General features: G+C 38.7%; 1 protein-coding gene across 1 annotated transcript; it reads right to left on the bottom strand.

The window, feature by feature from the left end:
• Window positions 1–1,757: 1,757 nt before the first annotated feature.
• On the bottom strand, window positions 1,758–16,701 carry tyk2 (tyrosine kinase 2). Its single transcript, XM_042504254.1, has 24 exons — window positions 16,558–16,701; window positions 15,469–15,671; window positions 15,230–15,350; window positions 14,261–14,393; window positions 14,009–14,172; window positions 11,465–11,840; window positions 11,194–11,379; window positions 10,728–10,885; window positions 10,517–10,634; window positions 10,251–10,434; window positions 10,030–10,136; window positions 8,673–8,846; window positions 8,450–8,537; window positions 8,068–8,195; window positions 7,542–7,677; window positions 6,055–6,206; window positions 5,771–5,921; window positions 5,599–5,690; window positions 5,326–5,515; window positions 4,868–4,986; window positions 2,885–3,057; window positions 2,683–2,800; window positions 2,452–2,562; window positions 1,758–2,371 (listed from the first exon to the last, which is right to left on the bottom strand). Exons 2-24 carry the CDS (start codon window positions 15,650–15,652, stop codon window positions 2,228–2,230), a joined length of 3,507 nt encoding a protein of 1,168 aa, XP_042360188.1. The 5' UTR covers window positions 15,653–15,671; window positions 16,558–16,701; the 3' UTR covers window positions 1,758–2,227.
• Between the last annotated feature and the right edge of the window lie 1,958 nt (window positions 16,702–18,659).

The following is an 18,659-nucleotide window of genomic DNA, read 5'->3' as shown; positions in this document are numbered from 1 at the left end:
GTAGCAACATAACTCCCACCCCCCCACCCCCCCAGCCATTTTCTAATTCACACTGGGAATTATTTTTGTACTTCTAGTATACATAAGGTGCCAGAATGCATAAAACGGCATCAAAATAGACCTTGTTTATCAAACAGAGGTCCTAATGCACTAAAATCTGTGAAATGTCCTAAAATCCTAAAAATCCTACAATCCAACATTTTGACTATTAAGATGTTGAAATCATTCTATAACAGTCCTGGATGGCTCCAAATATTGATTTATGTATTTAAACATTTACTATATTAATGTATTCGCTGGATAATCTAATTTTAATATTAGAGGAAGGGGTGTAACTATTGGCAGAATTGTTAAATGGGACATGTAAATTTAAATGATTTTTACGCCAGGATCACTCTGGATGTGGAAGTCCCGCGGTATGTCAATTGTCATTCAGCTGTGGCCAGGCTGCTCACACCATGAGCGCATTTTTCTGTGCGGGTCAGCAGCCATTCTCCTTCTCTGCTCCTTTCTAATCACACAGAGAGCTGTGTCCCTGTCTCCCTGTCCCTACTTGCTTGTGTGTCTCTAGCTGTGTGCCTGCTTTTGCTCTCCCTCTCTTTGACACAACTGATATGCATTGTGGAAGCAATGGATGCATAGTTTATAATTTATCATAATCAGATCATGTATCTAATACCTAATATATCGTTTATATAATTAATAAAAGAGTATTTAGTGTTTTCCTGCCAGATTCACTCACGGAAAAAAACAGACCAGACACTGAAACTAGAAGCATGTATTATTTCAGCTTTCAAGGTATTTCAAGTTAATAAAAAATATTTTATTAAATATTATGTTTTTAAGTAGTATGCCCCTCCCTTAAGCCACACAAACACATCTCCCCAGTGCTTGAACAATGATTTGATTTGGTTCCTGTTTTGCATCACTGCCTCCCCCCTTACAAATAACTATCAGTCCCTAAATTGTCTGGACAGTCAGTCTTATATTTCCATCGTGCACAGCACTATAGTATGAACGCCCATTCTCAGCTGATGATGGCAACACTCCGGACTATTCCTTAAAGGGTTCTATTCAGTGACACATTGGTCATTTAGACATTTTCCTGCAGACACATGATGAAACCCTGGCAGATAATTTGAATTGTGCAATACTGCAGCTGTCTAGACAGCTTTGTCCAGTGAATTATGGGGAAAAAAATGTCTTTAGCAATGTTGAGTTTGAGGTTCTGTCCATGTATCAGGTTCTACCTGGTGTAAATGGCCTAGTCTTCCTCAAGGTTTATGCATGATTCAAACACTGGTTCAATAAGAGCCTATGTTGCATTTGGCTGCTCCTCACTTGCTGCAGGACAGGATAGCAGTTTTGTCAGATGGTGCTTTATTGCTCTGTGATGCATCCGAGTAATTTGGCCTGTTTCATACCCACACAGTTATATGTGGTTTATGTATATATTAGTATAAATTAGTCCAATGTCTGAGCAGCAGCATTCTTGTTTTTGTCATTCTGCAGTAAGACCTTAGGTGCATTGTTGCCAACAGTAGTGCTGCATGTTTTATTTTTTTCCCAAGACAACGCAATATTTGGAAATAGTATTTCCTGGATCAGTGACCTGTCTGAGAAATAATTAATGTAGAAGACTGTTGTCTATTAGCTTGCGATCAGTGATATCTATGTAAAAGATGTATCTTTGTTGAGCATTCTGTAAAACATTTTTTTGGTGGTTTTTTTTTTTACATTTTTTGACACATGAAAAATTGGTTTCAATCTTTAATAAAAGGGCATGTGAAAAATGGCTTACAAGATTTTAAATTTGTTCTTTTGGTTTATACAAAATGAAAAGTTAACATACACTCAAAAATGTACAAACATTAAACATAAAATGAAATCCTGTGAATCTTCCAACTTTGCAGACATTCTTAATACTTACTGTGATATATGCAAACCTATGATTTTTAAAAGAGCTAGAGCTCAGTGGCTGACTGCCCAGGGCATCACATTTCATAAATTTCCACTTTTCAAAACAAATCACACCAATGGAGTTTATCATCGGGTTAATATCATATATGAGAAGATAGCAGTTTATCAAAAAAGAAACCTACAGTATAAAGAGGTCTATGTGGATGAAGAATGTAGGAATTGCACAGCAACATTAGCTGTAATATATGGTTGTTATAATGGCAAAGTGTATGCATGTGGACAGACAAGTAGATCTTCAGAGTCCTGATCAGTAAATCTGGGCTGAGGAAAAGTTTATATTAGACTGCCAGTCATATGTTTGGCGAATAGCCTCCAACTTTTCGATCAGAGATCCGAATGTTGGCCGCTGTGAAGGGTCCGCAGTCCAACACTGCTCCATTATCAGCTTCACCTGTTGTTAAAAAAAAGGTAATGGTAAAAATATCCTGCTACGCATAATGCCAATAAAATTTCAATAGTTTTTCATGTTACCTCGTGCGGGCAGTCTTTAGGACGAGGTAATCGCAGCTGTTTCTCCAGCAGTTTTATCAGGACCATCACGGTCATCTGTCCCTGGGTCGCCCCCATCATTTCAAAGAACTTCTATAAAAAACACAAGAGTACATGGCATATTTAACACAGGGATTTAAAATTGATTTCATTAGTCTTACATGAAAATATATGCTGATTTGAGCTTTTTATAAGATGCCACTGATGACGTACTAATGGAGGGCTTTGGCGATGGTCACAGCGGGTCAGGATCTCATACAACGTGACACCAAAGGACCAAATGTCAGAGGAAAAGGAAAACTTGCTTTCCTTCAAGCACTCAATGGCATACCTATAGAGTACAAAAAATACAGATTAATGGCCAAAACATGAAACAAAGAATTGAATAACACTGTTAAGTGCTGCATGAACTCACCAGAACACTGGACTGTCACCATCCTCGCGGACACGATAGTAAATCTCGCCTTCGGGGATGTATTTTGTCAAGCCAAAATCTCCAATCTTTACCAAACTGTCATTTTCCACCAAGACATTACGAGCAGCCAGGTCTCGATGGATGTATCGCTTTGAGTGCAAGTACTCCATGCCCTTTAAAAGAGAGCAGAAATAAAAGATGGATACAATAACTGAGAGAAAGCACAAAAAACCCCGTGTGTAAAGAAATAGCAGAGAAAAATGTTTCTGAAAAAGAAAAGGTAGTCTTTAGAAGTTTCCAGTAGTATCGAGTTTTTAACCATGCCTTGGACAGATTAACACAAAATATTGTACAGACATTGATGTTCCCCCATTGATAAATCTGACCAAGGTGATCCCCTGATTTTAACACACAACACTAAGATGATTAACATGATGAACATTATAGAGTGAAGACATTTTTCTAAAGGCGGAACAAGAAGTTAGCTTTGCCCTGATTCTCTCTTCAAAAAGCTAGTGAGATTTTTCCATTGGATTTTGGACCACTGCATAAAATAAGCTCTGTGGTAAACTAATGATTAAGATATTTACACGTTTCGTTCAGCAAGATAATCTTTACGAGTGTCCAACACTTTCAGGACTTTTGAAACCTACATTTAATCACCAGAAGTTAAAAGCTACTGTTAGGCTAAAACTAACTATACAACAGTCACGTTGCCACTGTGACCAGGTTGTAAAGCCGTGTTTGCTGCAGCTCGATGTGATGACAGCCCACAGTCTCATGTAGCCACTTGTTGGCATCTTGGTTTTTGGCATCTAACCCAAAAACCAATTCAAAAAACCCTGTAGACTTTGAGACGAGGAAACCAGCGATGCTAAATTGGTAATTCAATAACAGGTTTTAGGACTCATTAGGATTTACAGTCCAGCCTCACAGAAACGTTAGCATGGCTGTTAACTCTAAATGCTATGTCCGAAATTCAGTACTACCACTTTTTAGTTTAGTTTGGTTCATTTGACAAGATTTAAATACAGCTGTGAAAACAACAACAAAAAAAAAGTACAGGCAAATATGGCGTTGTCATTGTGGTCCCTGTTGTTCAGTCAAACCTTCCACTACACAAGATGGAGACAGCCACACAATTGCAAAAGTGGAAAGTGCACATCAACACCACACCACATTCAGACACAACAACCAGCCCACAGATATACATGCAAATAAAAAAAACAACAACAGCAATACACAAATGTACAGTCTTTTTTTTTAAGAAATTGTGTAAAATGACTATGACCTTATTTGGAGATGATATCAGGCAGGCAGGCTCTGTTTGACCATTTTCTTTAAGGCTTGTAGGTTCTCACTTTCTTTATTGCAAGAGGCAGTTTGTTCCACTCCATAGCACCGTCATATATAAAAGAAACTTTACCCATCGTGGTTTTGAATCTATAAAGGCTCATGTTAGCTACCCTAGCTCAGGTATTATGATTATGGACTTCTAGCATGTTATTTAGAACACTAAAATAGTATGTGAGATCTTATAATATGTATGAAACCAATAGTAAGTGATTTACAGAATATTTCTGTTGAACTACTCCACAAAGCGTATTATATGGCAATATTTACTAGAAAGTATAAACATTACATTGTGAATTCAATCATAAAATGGCAAGTTTACAATATCAGGGCTGCCTTGATATTTACTGACTCTCTGACAAAGATGCGAATGATGGGACAATCGACAGCATGCTGCTAAGAGATTAATTCCTGGTTACTGAGAGTCAACAGTAAATTATTCAAGTGCAACCAAACTACCCAACTTAAGCAAATGAATTAATGACAATATGCTATGTGGTGGATTATTGACCAAAGACAATTCCAAGTGTGTACAAGGCTTCTTCCAAATGAAGGAGAAGTGTGCACACAATACAAGGAGTACTGTTATAACACACACACACACACACACACACACACACACTCACTCACCTGACAGATCTGCTGAGCAAACATAAGGCACTGGCACATTCCCAGTTTACGTTTGGGAAGGTACTCCCGCAGACTCCCCAGGGGAAGGTACTCCATTATCAGCTGCACCACTTGTCCTCCTGTCAAAAGAAATTGCAACACTGCTTTTATCCTCCTATTTCCATAACTTTTCAAAGCACAGAATGACCTGTTGTTAAAGGGTCAGTGGTGCTCAGTCGGCGTGCTGTGTGCTGAAAACTCAAAATATTGACAAAGAAGGGGAACAGAGTTGCACTTTGAATAGATTTTCAGTGTTTACAGAGGAACAGCAGGTACCAAAAATCAATTCCGTGAATCATCCACTGAGCACTGCAAGCTAAAAGAGAGTACTGACGAGCACTCCTTTGCACATGCAGACGCTGTATTTTGACATACGAATAAACATATTCAAAGCAGTTAGATGACAGCTGAGGGCTCACCCAGCTCAGTACAACAGCCCTTGTACTTGACAATGTTGCTGTGATAAAGAGACTTCAGGATCTCAATCTCCTTTATCCAGCCATCAGGTACTTGGCTGTTCTCTTGTTTCAGAGCTTTCACTGCCACGCGCTCCCCTGTCCCATCATTGGCTGGGTCATACAAGTAGAGAGTCACCTTTCCAAAGTGGCCCTGCAGACACAACAATGGGCAGTGAATTACTACTGACATACAGGTAGAAAAAAAAGTACAGGTGATGTGGTATTACAACTCACCTCTCCTAAGTCCCGCATCTTTTTCAGGTAGCGTTTATGGAACACGCTCGGGTCTGTGTCTGGGAGAGTTTCACTGGGGGATATATCAGGATCTGAGTGCAGATAACAAAAACACAAGTTATCGAATTTATCAAGATGGAATGAAAGAAAAACAAAGAGAAAGGTGACTCACTTTTCATCATGATGTCCGTGAGCTCTCTGAGCACAGTGCGGAATGAAGGCCTCTCCACAGGCTCGTACGTCAAACACATGCTGATGAAGCTGGCCAGTTCCTGGGAGGATGGTTCGGCTAAACGGCCCTTTTGCTGAAAAAAGCGCTCTTTCTGTTGGGGGCATGGAAAAGGTTACAATGTTATAATTAGAAGTCAGATGGATTTAGACTTCAATATAATACATCAATGGATTTATATGGGCGGTAACAGCTTGTGGCTGTTGGAAGAGAAATAAATGGTGTACCTCGGACAGTGTGCTGCCACTCATGGGAAGATCGCCATTGTTGCAGATTTCGAGCAACGTGACGCCAAAGCTCCACTGGTCAGCAGCACTGCCAATGGGTGCACCAATGTCGATACACTCAGGGGCAACCCACGGGATGCGCTCAAGACGTTCTGCAGTGCAAAACAGCGATAATTTAAAAGACAGAAGTTACATGCATCATGTTCAGGTGATCTCAGGCTGCAGGGGCTCTGGTTAAACTTTTTTGAAGAACTCCACAAAAAGAACAGACATTTAGCTTGAGAAAACTGTACAAATGTGCTCTACTTTTTATTAAATGACCTCAATCAATAAAAAAAACACCACAAAAAACACATAAAAGAATCTACAAAGTTGGTGTCTTATGTGTATATAATATCAGCTGCTACAGAAGCTACTTAATGATATCAGGTGGGATTTGGGAGCTCCTTGTTCATAGACGACAGACAAAACTAACCAGGATGACTGAAAATACATCTGAGTAGTTTTTTTTTTTATTTCTGACAGCCTTAAAGGCTAAGTTTTTTATTTGCCAACCTGGACTGTATTTTTTCATTTACTCGTGTCTAAATGACTAATGGGTAGAACATTTTTGAAATTGGTCCAGTACTGAGCAGCAGCCAGCAGCCGCCAGCAGACTGCACTATAACCATTCGCAGCATGTTCAATTTACGTCCATTAAAAGTGCTTGTTTTTGCCACTGACAGGTTCAGATTGTTACTCCGTGGCAAGGGCAGCAAGAACCAATCAAGAGCCAAGGAGTCTTTTACACAGCTGTCAATCATGTCAATCGCTTGTTGAACTGCAGTCAAACTAGGCAGATCTGATCAAATGTGAATCAAGATACTGTTACTGCATTGCCTGTTTCCTGCATCAAACATTTTCAGAAACATAGTTCAGTTTACTGTTTTCTAACATGATCGTTGGGTAACAAACTTTCTTATTTTACAGCAAAACTTTATACTAAAATACGTTTCAGAAAACATTTGAGGCAAGAAATAGGCAATGCAGTTAGAGTTTTGTTTTATACTTGATCAGCGTTCACAAGCCGCGACTGACATGAATGACAGCTGCATTAGAGACTCCTCAGCCCTGATTGGTTGTTTCTGTTAACTTGCACTATGGCCATGAGAGATGCTACGAGGCAACAGAGTTGGCACAGTATGATTTTTTTTAACTCATTTTGTCTGTCTTTTTTGTTGCTGTCTGCGGATATTGCCACACTGTCAGCAAATATAAGGGACATTATTTTTAATAAAAGTTACCAACTGTGTCTTTAAATGACACACTGTGAGATAAAATTGCAAGACATAGGATATAAGTCACAGGAAATGGTCTGGTCGAACTTTTCCGTTTCCTAAATCTGATTAAAATAAGGCAGAATAGTACAGAAAAGACATAACATCGGAAGAGTTTCTTGAATAAGGTGGTTAGTTAAGAGTTTGAGTAAAGTGGTTTATGGAACTGACCTTCCCTTGAAAGGACGCTCAGGGCGATCCCTGGGTCACTCAGCTTTACAAAAGGAGTGGTGCCATGCTCCAGACCACGTCTCGCCACCAGAATGTTTTTGGCACAGACGTTTCCATGAACCAGCCGTTTGGTCTCCTATAATGGCAAAATGGTACAAGTATCGACTTTTTAGGATGCAAAAAATTGTTATAATAAGGTTCACAAAAACTAATGACAGTGATAGTCATCGGGCAAAACTGAGAGGCACGCAAAGTGTGTTGTGATAATAAGATTATTTCATTTCCTGCATGTAGCTCAAGCTCAAAACTTGGCACCCAGTTGGACAGCTGCTGCATGTTTCTGTTATTCAAAGTATTTTACCACTCTGGCTTACAGCAGCTGACTGAGCATGAGACTATCTGGAGATGACTTGTATTACTTCACTCTCAATTCATTTTAATGACCACTTAGCTTTGTGGTCAGGTAAGTGCATTGAATTATAATCTTTAGCATACAAAAAAAAACTGAAGTAGTGTTTGAACTCACAAGATAATTGAGGGCACTAGCAAGTTGTCTTGCAACAATGAATTTCCACTGTGGCGTCACTGAGGCCTTTTCTTTGCGAAGGAAAACATCCAAAGGCCCAAATTCCACAAACTCTTCCACCATGATATCTGTAAAAAACATAAACACGTCTGAAGGATTCACTCTATGTTATAGCAAACAGCAAAACGTAAACAAGCAGCATACTCTTTAAATAGAACAGTGTGATAGTGGTTTTGCATTTGCGTCACTGTTCACCTGGTGCTGGAATCAAAAATTTGACTATGAACATAGATCCTGTGTGCGATGGGGAAGTACCAAAGAGGAAGTCACGCACCTAAGAGTTAAATATGAGTTTTGTGAAGGTGAACGGTGTTGCTCTTACTTTCAGAACCTTTGACTGACACACCATGTACAAACACCAGGTGACTGTGGGACACCTGGCTCATGAGACTCGCTGTCTCCAAAAATCCCTAAAAAAAAGACAAAAGCAGCGTAAAGATCAAATACATAAAAAGTGAGGACGATGATACATGTTATTGTAAACATGCTACCACTGTTATTCTTTGTTGGTTACCATAAAGACCATTAAAGATCACAAGGCTTACTATATCAGTATCTTTATCGCTTTGGTCCAGAATCTTGAGAACTACTTGGATCCCTTCTTTGCGGTCAGCAGAGTTGTTGTTGAACTCATCGTCATCCTCATTTTCTCCTCCACCTCGCACCAGCAGACGCCCGGAGTAGATGTTGGTTCTGGTCCCGCGGCCCAGATGCTGTCCCTGCCCACAAACACAACACCAACTAGTCAGTCACGAAACTGAGAACAACAAAGCTAAGCCCCTTTCATACATGCACCGCTAACCTAAAATTATCTAGACATTACCCACAGGAGCTGTGTGTGAGATCGTAAATGTTCAAATCAGTTGGATTGAACCAAGTGGCAACCTCTGAAGCTGAAAAATTAAGCCAATTCGGAGGTGCCAAAAACTGTAGTTAATGTGGCCACTTCAGTCTGGCTCTAAAACAGGGCAAATCCCCATAGGTCCTTTTGTTAAAATGTCCACATTCACGGCAGAAAGAAACATGTTTACAGCCTAGTACAAAAAATGGTTTGATCTTTATAGCTCATTTCAACATTGATGACAACTGTACGGGGTAAGAAGTTTTCTATAGCTCACCCGTTTACATTTAATTAAGGTCCAAAGTTGCACATACTTAAGGGCAGGACCCCTTAAATGACAACAGCGTTGTTACGGTCAGTGAGTAAAATCAACATTTGCTCCACCACAGCTCCAACCTCTTGTCCAAATATGATATGGTCACTTCTGGTTCCAAAAAAACAGAGGGCGATGGCCGAAATACTGAACCCCAGCATTCAAAACAGGAGTCCACAAACCAATTGGTGACATCGCAGTAACTATGTCCATTATTTATAGACTACGGATCAGACATTAAACAAACTTCACTCTGCCAGCTCACTACTACAAAGTCTGTGTAATTTCCCACTGAGCCCAGGTGTGAATACATTGTTCGGAGAACTCAAAGTGAGCGAGTGGGTGTGTTGATGACATGTCTATCATGCAAAAGGTTAGTTACATGAGGATGGCAATTAATATTTCTAACTGGAGATATGACAAGATTCAGAAACTTCTGTAATAAAGAGCCAAAGCCAAAAGTCATCAGACAAACTCAAGGAATGGCAAAAGAGTCACTTGTTTATGAATAAATTACGATTCTGCTGTGTGGCCTTGCTCCACATAATTTTCTACCTCCTGCATTTGTTACCCAGGCACCAACCCTTGACTAAACCAAGTATTTCCAGGGGGTCAGAACGTGACTTGGACAACATCCTGTTGTGTGCTAAATGTGTGAAAGTAAAACTGTGGACATCGCCCAGTGTTCATTTGAGAAATCGGCTCCAGTGACAGGGTCACATGAAGGTGGCAATTGGGTCTCCGTCACCTGTACAATGTCTTTGTCCTTGATCTGGTGGAAGCGTAGCTGTGCCGTATTCACGGACAAGGATTCAGTGTGAACACCTTGCCTCACCACCAGAAGGTTGGTTAGCTCTACATCACACAAACACACATAGATAAACCTTTGTTAGTAACTAATATCCCACAACATGAGTGACATTGATTTTGGTAGGAAGCGGAGAAACGTCTAGAATTGATAACACAAACCTCCTTGTTTTGGCAAACAGCACTTTTTGACAGTAAAGCTGTCCGATCCAGACTTGAGCACATAGGTCTTGAGGCTCTCTGTGAGCTCCCTCATGCTGGAGAATTCTTTGTCCCAACCCTCCAGACAAAACATCGAACCTTTTAGGTGAATCCGGAACTGCTTGTGGCTTGGCTTCGATCCGTTCTATGAGCCACAATGAATACACAAATTGTCATCATCACTGCACTGCAATCCTTTCCAGAAAGGAGCGTGGGTGTTGACTTACCCCATTTTTGCTCAGGACAGCAAGGATGATACGGTGATAGTCGAGAGCACTCCAACGTACGAGGAAAGCTCCCTCCTCTGCTGCTTCCTTTTTCAGCTTCAGCAGCACAAAGTCATCACTGGAAGTGGACCAGAGTTGTGATATAATGCACTGTGTTCCTTCTATAGCCTACTTGTGTCTGTATGTGCATGTGTAAGAGGAGAAGACTCACTGCATAGGTCCGTGCAGTCCATTTGCTACACTCAGCACTACCCTTGGGGGAGCCACTTCATGACAAAGATAGTGGTGGGTGAACGCAGTCAGTCGGTTGTATCCATCTAGGAGGGAGATGAAGGAACGGGCCTCCTGGCTGGAGTTCATCTGAACCTCCTACATACATATACAGAAACACCACAAGCTTACAATCAGAGCTCCCACCTACAGACACATACAAATTCAAAACATAATAAAAAGCCTAAAGCGTACAGAAACCCAAAGCTCTCACAGTCAGAAACATATAGAACTGGAGAATATATGACAAAATGAGCATATACTGAGCAGCAGACTCTTAAAAGAATAAACAACCTGATCAGGAAAATGACTAATAGACAGCATATCAACTGGACTAATGCAGCACATTTACCAATTGAATTAATGTACTGCAGCTTTTACATAAAAGGGTAAACAAGTACTCTCACCATGCAGTGATTGTCCTGAGTGCTAATGCACACATTATCTCCAGTGATGGCTATGTGAGTTATTTCAGGGAAATCGCAGAAGGAGGTCCATTTATTGGGAGTGTTTGCATTCGGTTGGCTGGACTGTTGTTTTGTTCTCTTCATGTAGTTCATGTAGTCATTCCTGAGGTAAGTGTTTGCCTGCGCCTGGGTAAAGAGAAAGAATGAGCAAAATGTCCACAGAGCAGAATAAACCACACAATTAGAAGCGTGAAATTGTATTTTCCCAAACCTTATGACTGGACACCTCCCTCCACTGGATCCCCTTGGTGCCAGACACCATTATCTCATGTGTGGCTGGCATTCTGAAGCTGTCCTTCGAGGCACCCTGTGCATGGGTGGTGTTAGAGTAAGAGCTGCTTCCATCACCGTCCTCTCTCAGTTCCAGGTGGGACACAGGGAAGGTCTCCGTGCCAAAACGCGGCGCCAAGTGTTCAAGCGTAGAGATGTACTTATACATGATCTCTTGGGCGCCCAGCTGCCCCTTATCCACAGTGTGCTGGAAGGTCCCCACAAACTCTGCAAACACCCGCCGGATCCTGATTTTTGTCAGGAAGTTGTCCTTGGAAATCTGTTTGGCGAAAGATCTCGGGATGCATCGCAAGAAACTGAAAAAAAAATTAAAAAATAAATAAATATTTTGTTAGCTGGATTAAAGGGATTAGATTAGTTTTGAAGCTTTGATAATCCGGAGGAGAAAGTGGATTCTCACTGTAGCAGAAAATAGGACAGAAACGGTAAAATAAACATTACTACTATAGTGAGACAAATACTAATATATTGCCATCAAAACATCTTCAAATTATTATAAACCATTTAACATATTTGTTGATTAACAGGGTTCCCACACATTTTCATGAACAAACTTTTAATGACTTTTTAAGGACACAATAAAATTTACGAGGCCATACACGACATATAACACGAACAAAACAATTATTGTATAAAAATTTATGAGCAACCTTTTCCAATCTCTATTAGTTGCTTATGTTCATAGTCATACTTCTAATACTTCAGACTGCAGTCACAGTCATACAAACATTCACAATAATATCATTCTCGCTCTGGCTCTTGAGCATGAAGGGAAACGGAAATGATCACACTATCATTTGATAGTATAATATGATATGATTACAAACTTTTTTTTTTTTTAAACAGCGTTGCAACACATAAGAATAAGGGCATACACTTTTAATACTTGGATTTGGACATGGATTATCTATAGAAAAATAACGTAACAATTTCTTTTATTATAACAAAAGTCCATGACTTCCCTAAATCTTTACTAATTCAATAACTTTCCCAGGTCTGGAAAATCAGATATTGAAATTCCATGACTTTTGCGGGTTTTCCATAAACATGGGCACCCTGGACTGACAGATTTACACATACACATAGTGACCATCAGTTTTTTTGTTTTTTGAGGGAAAAAAAAAGAATTGTCGATTAATTAAAGCAGGGGTCTTAAACTTTTTTTAGGCCAAGGACTTTGCTGAAAGTGAGGCGAAACAGGCACCCTCTATTACATAGATTGTATAAAATTGAGTTTGACTACTGATAACTCCCATGATTTTTGGGATTTCTCTCGCTTGCACTTTCCTGTAGTTGCTAAGTCAGCAGCAGTTGTAACATGACTAGGTGTGTTAGCCTCACCTGCTGCACTTTCATCTGTTGTTTCTGAAGCGGACGGTGTGTCAAAAAGTTACGAGACAAACCACTGTGGTTCACAAGAATGTCTGTGCACTTAACATACCACTAATAATACAGTTAATTGTCTAATATGTGAAAAAAGAAAAGGTGCCGCACAGTGATTTAGCATTAGCTAGCTCACATGATTTTGCACAGATTCAAAGATAAAAGTTAACATATCATTACTGCGGTATACTGTAAATTAAATAGGTATTTTGACGGCAAAATAATCTTTGCGATATATATGTTGTATTCATATTAATGTGCATTTTCAGACAGATTCATTTTAATTTTTAAAAAAAATAATAACAATAATAAAGCTTTGATTAAATACCTGTAGCCCCCCTGCAGTAAGCCTGAAACGGGGACCCTGTTTAACATCAGCACAAGTATATCAAAATCTCTGTTTGCAAACTGTAACACAACTCATGCAGGATTATAAATGTATTTCCATTGAGGCTAATTGGAGCCAGAGCTGATGAACACTTGTGCCTACTGAAGAGTCACTTTTTGCGGGTGTGAATGCCGATTGTAACACGTCCCATTAAATTAAAAAGGCTGGTGTTAGCATGTATTAGTGGGTTTTTATGCAGTGGTAAAGGAGCTGGGCTCAAATTAACTTTATCTAGTCTCATGCTCAGTGCTTTCAAAACTCACTGAACTGTCTTCTTCAGGCTTTTCTGACTGGGGCTAATAGTGATACTTATCCATGCTTTCAATTTTAGTTTCGGTGAGAAAGGGCTGAAAACAAGGCACTTTAGCGTGATTTGGAAGCAAGAGTATTTGACAGGATAAAGGAGAGTTGGATTATACTGCACAAGTTGTGTGAGAGCTTGTAAACAAATGTTTTGATGTAGTTTTGCTATTTTTGAATTTAGTCCCTATTACTTCAATTATTAAATAATGTTTGCCATTTTTGGATTCTTTGTTCAACAACAGCATGTGTGAAAAACATTTTCTTCATGAATTCAAGGTACCACAACATCAGTAACTGATATATAAATGGTTAATTTGTGGGTGTATCCTTTTAGGTGCATGTAACAGTTGTTTACCGTTTCACCGTACCATATCCAACTAAAGTAATTACCTGACTTTTTCGGCAACGTCTTGTAAGGTGCTGCCTGTCTGTATTGCCTGGTGTGATAGCTGAAGCACGGCCATCCCCAAGCTCTCATTTTTGAAGCGACTTATCTCTTCCTGTGACTGAAGGTCTTCCAACTGCACTACTTCGTTCACGAATTCATATTTAGCCTTTTTGGAGACACAAGAAGTAAAGAGGGTTAGGTACTTAGCTATTGTGATGTGATATTCGCTCAATAAACAGCCAGTCAACACCAACCTGGAAGAATAAGTATTCTAAGGATGTGATTTCAAGCAGTGGCGATCCCCCCTGATTTGTCCCGGATCTGAGAGCATAACGGTATACAGTTGGCTCCTTCTCATTCAGTCCATGCCAATTCCGAAAGTAAAACCTAGGCACAACGAAACCAGACAAACAATATGAATATGCCCAGTGTGATTTATCAGCCTTTCATGTGTCAGTCAGTGGTGGAAGAAGTACTCAGATCCTTTACTTAAGTAAAAGTACGGATACCACCCTGTGAAAATAACTCTGTTACAAGTAAAAGTCTTGCATTGAAAATGATACTGAAGCAAAAAATAACTACACTCAGGAAAATGTACTTAAATGATTTAAAATAAAAGTACCCAATGAAGAAAAACCTTCAAGATACAAAAAATACATCCAAAACACCACAAAACTTAAAAATATTTTTTTAAAGAAAAAACTTTTTTTTTTTTTTAAATCAAAATGATCTTTTAAATAAAATATTAAAAAAACACCCCTAAAACTCAAAGGTATATAGAAAAGAATGTAAAAAATCTAAAATTTAAAAAAAACTTGAAATGATTTTTTAAAAAAATGAAAATAACACCTCTCTAAAACTCAAAAATAATTAGAAAAAATAGAAAATACCTTCAATGTTTATCAAAATAATTGTCACTTCATTTTCTGTGAATTGGTTAATCATCTAATTGTAAACTTAATTTGTTAATGACAACATGTCCTATCTTATAAACCCTTATTATGTTTTTATGCAACAATCTTAATTTGTTAGGTAACTAAAGCTGTCAGATAAATGCAGTGAGGTAAAATGTACAATATTTCTTGGTGAAAAGTAGTGGAGTAAAAGTGTAAAACAGCATGAAAACAAAATACTCAAGTAAAGTACAAGTATCTGAAATTCATACTTAAGTACATTACTTGAGTAAATGTACTTAGTTACATTCCATCACTGGTTACACTAACCTCATACAGTAGTGAAGTACGAGGCCAGCGTTCTCTGGACTGAAGTCGTGGTTCGGACTGTACCAGCAGCGAGATTGTGGATTATACAGAGCAAACAACACATGGCACAAAGGAGTTATCCCTGGTGGAATAACATACAGGCGTTATGCACATTTTGCAAAAGCAGGGAAAAATATCACATGACAAAAAACTCAATACTTTCATTTTTGCTCTCTGTGAGTCTAATGAGTCACTCTTACCTACAGCCTCTGCAGCTGAGATGCACAGCTCCTCTGCTGTGACCTGTCCACCTGTGTGGGACAAATATCTTTCGCCCTCCTTTGACCAGAACAGGTACACATGGATGCCCGGACCCTGAGGGGGCTCACACAGCCCCGGGGATGCCCCAGACCTCGAACGCTTGGACCACGCACCTCTGGACATGGTGGGTGCAGCCAAATCACTAACACACAAAGAGAGACACACACATATAAATGTAAACTTTAGTAAATGACTGCTTAGTTCATCGGTTGTTATACTGGATGGAGGCATGTACACATTAGTAGTAGTAATAATAATAATAATACATTTTATTTTCAAATCACTTTTTGAAACGAAGTGCTTTATAAGGTTGATCATAGATTTCAAACAATGCAGGATTAAAGCAAAATAAATACGGCTATTTCGAGAAAAACAGCAAACAGCAACCCCAACAATACCGTAAAGATCATCAATGAAGCAGATAAGCAAAGTTGGCAGCTAAGTGCTCTAAATATGACACACAAGTATATAAAAACAGTAATAATAAAACAAAAAAAAAGAAGTAGACAAAAAAGAAATACAATATCCGATGACAGTATGAGATAACAATAATGATAATAAAATGTGTTTAACATGCAAAGTGCCGACGTAAACAACACGTAAGAGCACATTTAAAGCGACACCTTGCGATTTCCTGTAATAAAATACACGGTATTTCTTATTTCACGCGATAATTAGTTTAGAGAGCTATAGTGGTACGTTTACAAATGAGTAAAAAAGTACAAGTAACTTAAAATATGACGTCAGATAATCAGACCAATTTGACAAAAGGCCTTCCGGGGGTTTTTCCTCATCCAAGTTGTTTACATTTCACAATACACCACATCACCGTATGGCACAACAACAGATATACTTCATTAAAAAAAAAAAACTCAACATACACACACACGGTCTGCGTCACGGTGTCCCCGAAAACACGAGTCCTCACATATATCACGGTGTATCCGATGCCATAACAGTGAAATATGTAAACATTATTAACGCTATATCTGTGAAACTGAACAACGTGTGACGGTGGAGCATCTTACCATTTACCGGCGAGCTTTTGACGGTGTCACGTAAAAACCTAACGCGGTGAGATGAACCGACACTCAGGCTTCATTATCTTGTGAATGTGTTTCCCCTTTCGCCTCCTGCTCTCGGATTTCGAGTGAAGTGCGAGCGACAGCAGACCTCACTGGTTTCCTGAAAACCAACATGGTCACTCCCTCCAGCTGGCACGCGCGTACAAGCACGCACAGAGGGTATAACCTTTCAAAATAAAAGTCTGAAATGAAAGTATTAAGAGAAATAGTAGTGCAACCCAATTGGCGGAGGAAGTTCACAAATTTACTTGATTCTTTTGGGGCGTGATTTTTTTTTTTTTGGGGGGGGGGGGGGTATTAACCCTTTAAAACCTGGATCGACTTAAGCTTCCCTGTGTTGCGTTTCGATGACTCTCACCAGCTATTTCAGCCTTTAACACTGAGCAAATTGGTTTGATTTCTTAGAAAAACATTGAGGAAAAAAGGCAATGACCAATTTTCTAAAGAAATGTCCAGAAATTGCACGAATATATATATAATACAAGAATATATATATATATATATATATATATATATATATATATATATGTGCCATAGCTTTAAATAAACACGTTTTGATATTCACGTTGCTTTGGGTTGTAGGGCAGATATTAGGGTCGATGTTAATGCAAACTTAAACCAAACCCAATAAATAGGTAAAACATTACATGAGATTAAACGCCCCCACCATCTATCTTTTCTATGAAGTGAGTCAATATATTGATCACTTTCATCATTTTTTGTTGCATAAAATATTTTTGTCACAACCATTCATTTCATGAAAGGGACAAAGAAAATTATTATAGTTTTTTGATTAAAAAAACAAAAAAAAACAAAACATGGTCGTGTTGATTTCTGCCTGGGTTTGGAGTATCTGAAAAACGAAAGCCCTTTTGAGGATATTGTGCTTGTGCGAACATGCATCAATGATGTGGACTTCTGCAGCTTTTTTTCACCTCATATTTTCTTCATGCCTCAACCTGCAAATTCTGCATAACCCCATGAGACATGATTAAAATGTGTGAGTAAAGACACAAAATGAAACCTAAAATAAAGAAGAAATCATTAAGTATGGACTTACATGTTAACAGTGACAGCAATTAACTAAATACATGACTGATGTATTTTACTTAAGTACAGTTCATGCCATTTATTTGACAACTATACTATTTCGTCCGCATATAAATATCACAAAAACATATATAATACATTTTAAAAAATGTTATTTATTAGACTTGTTAGAATAAAGTGCGAATGAAGATTAAATTTCATACTCTAATGGGGGCCATATTGTGCAATGAATACTTCTAAGTATTTAAGGATGCTTGTGAAAACAGGACTACTTGTAATGGAGTATTTTACAAGTGGCGTCTTTTGAGTAAAGTATGAATACTTCTCTCACCACTGAATATTTATTATCCATCATATATCAGATACAGCATATGTAGTGATCTCCTCCATTTCCCCGGTATTGCTACAATTCCAGTCAACACTGTCAAGAAAAAATAAACATAAGGGCAGTAGTGTGGGACTTAATTAGATTAAATAGTCAGGTATAACGATTTATTCTAAGGCACTTGCCGTGTGAAAATAGACCTTAATTCATATATTCATATTCATATTCATATAATGAAAATTTCAGGTGTAATAAAAACCATAAATAACACAAGGTTGTTAACAGTATTGGTACATGTGCTTACACTACAGTGACAGGTCTGCTGAGAAAAGCTCTACCAAGGGGATCGAGCTGCTGACCTGAAAATGATAAAAAGGTATGGAATGAGTCTGTACACATATACTCACACCACACGTCCATGTTATTATAATTATTAATCAGCCAACCATCAAAAAAACTAAAAATAAATAACCTACCCTCCACAAACATACTTTTCTATAGTAAACAGGTTCATCCAGTTTTCGTGTTATGGTGTGGGTCTACTGTTTAACACTAGTTGTCATGATTTTATCATTTCAACTGGCCACTTTTCTTCATATGTATTTGTTTGCTGACAGGTGCTGTGTGTATTACACTGTGCACCTGCCATTAAGAGAACTCACCCCCACCT

This window comes from Plectropomus leopardus, chromosome 17 (assembly GCF_008729295.1).
Source record: "Plectropomus leopardus isolate mb chromosome 17, YSFRI_Pleo_2.0, whole genome shotgun sequence".
In the NCBI taxonomy this organism is placed as follows: domain Eukaryota; kingdom Metazoa; phylum Chordata; class Actinopteri; order Perciformes; family Serranidae; genus Plectropomus; species Plectropomus leopardus.
Note: the sequence above shows the minus strand (reverse complement) of the source record. Positions and strands in the feature narration are given on the sequence as shown.

Coding starts and splice junctions, on each gene's coding strand:
- tyk2 (XM_042504254.1), bottom strand. CDS start 15,652: ATGTCCAGAGGTGCGTGGTCCAAGCGTTCGAGGTCTGGGGCATCCCCG. Junction 15,351..15,468: donor CTCAGCTGCAGAGGCTGTAG/GTAAGAGTGACT, acceptor TTATTCCACCAG/GGATAACTCCTTTGTGCCAT. Junction 2,372..2,451: donor CTAAAGACTGCCCGCACGAG/GTAACATGAAAA, acceptor TTTTAACAACAG/GTGAAGCTGATAATGGAGCA.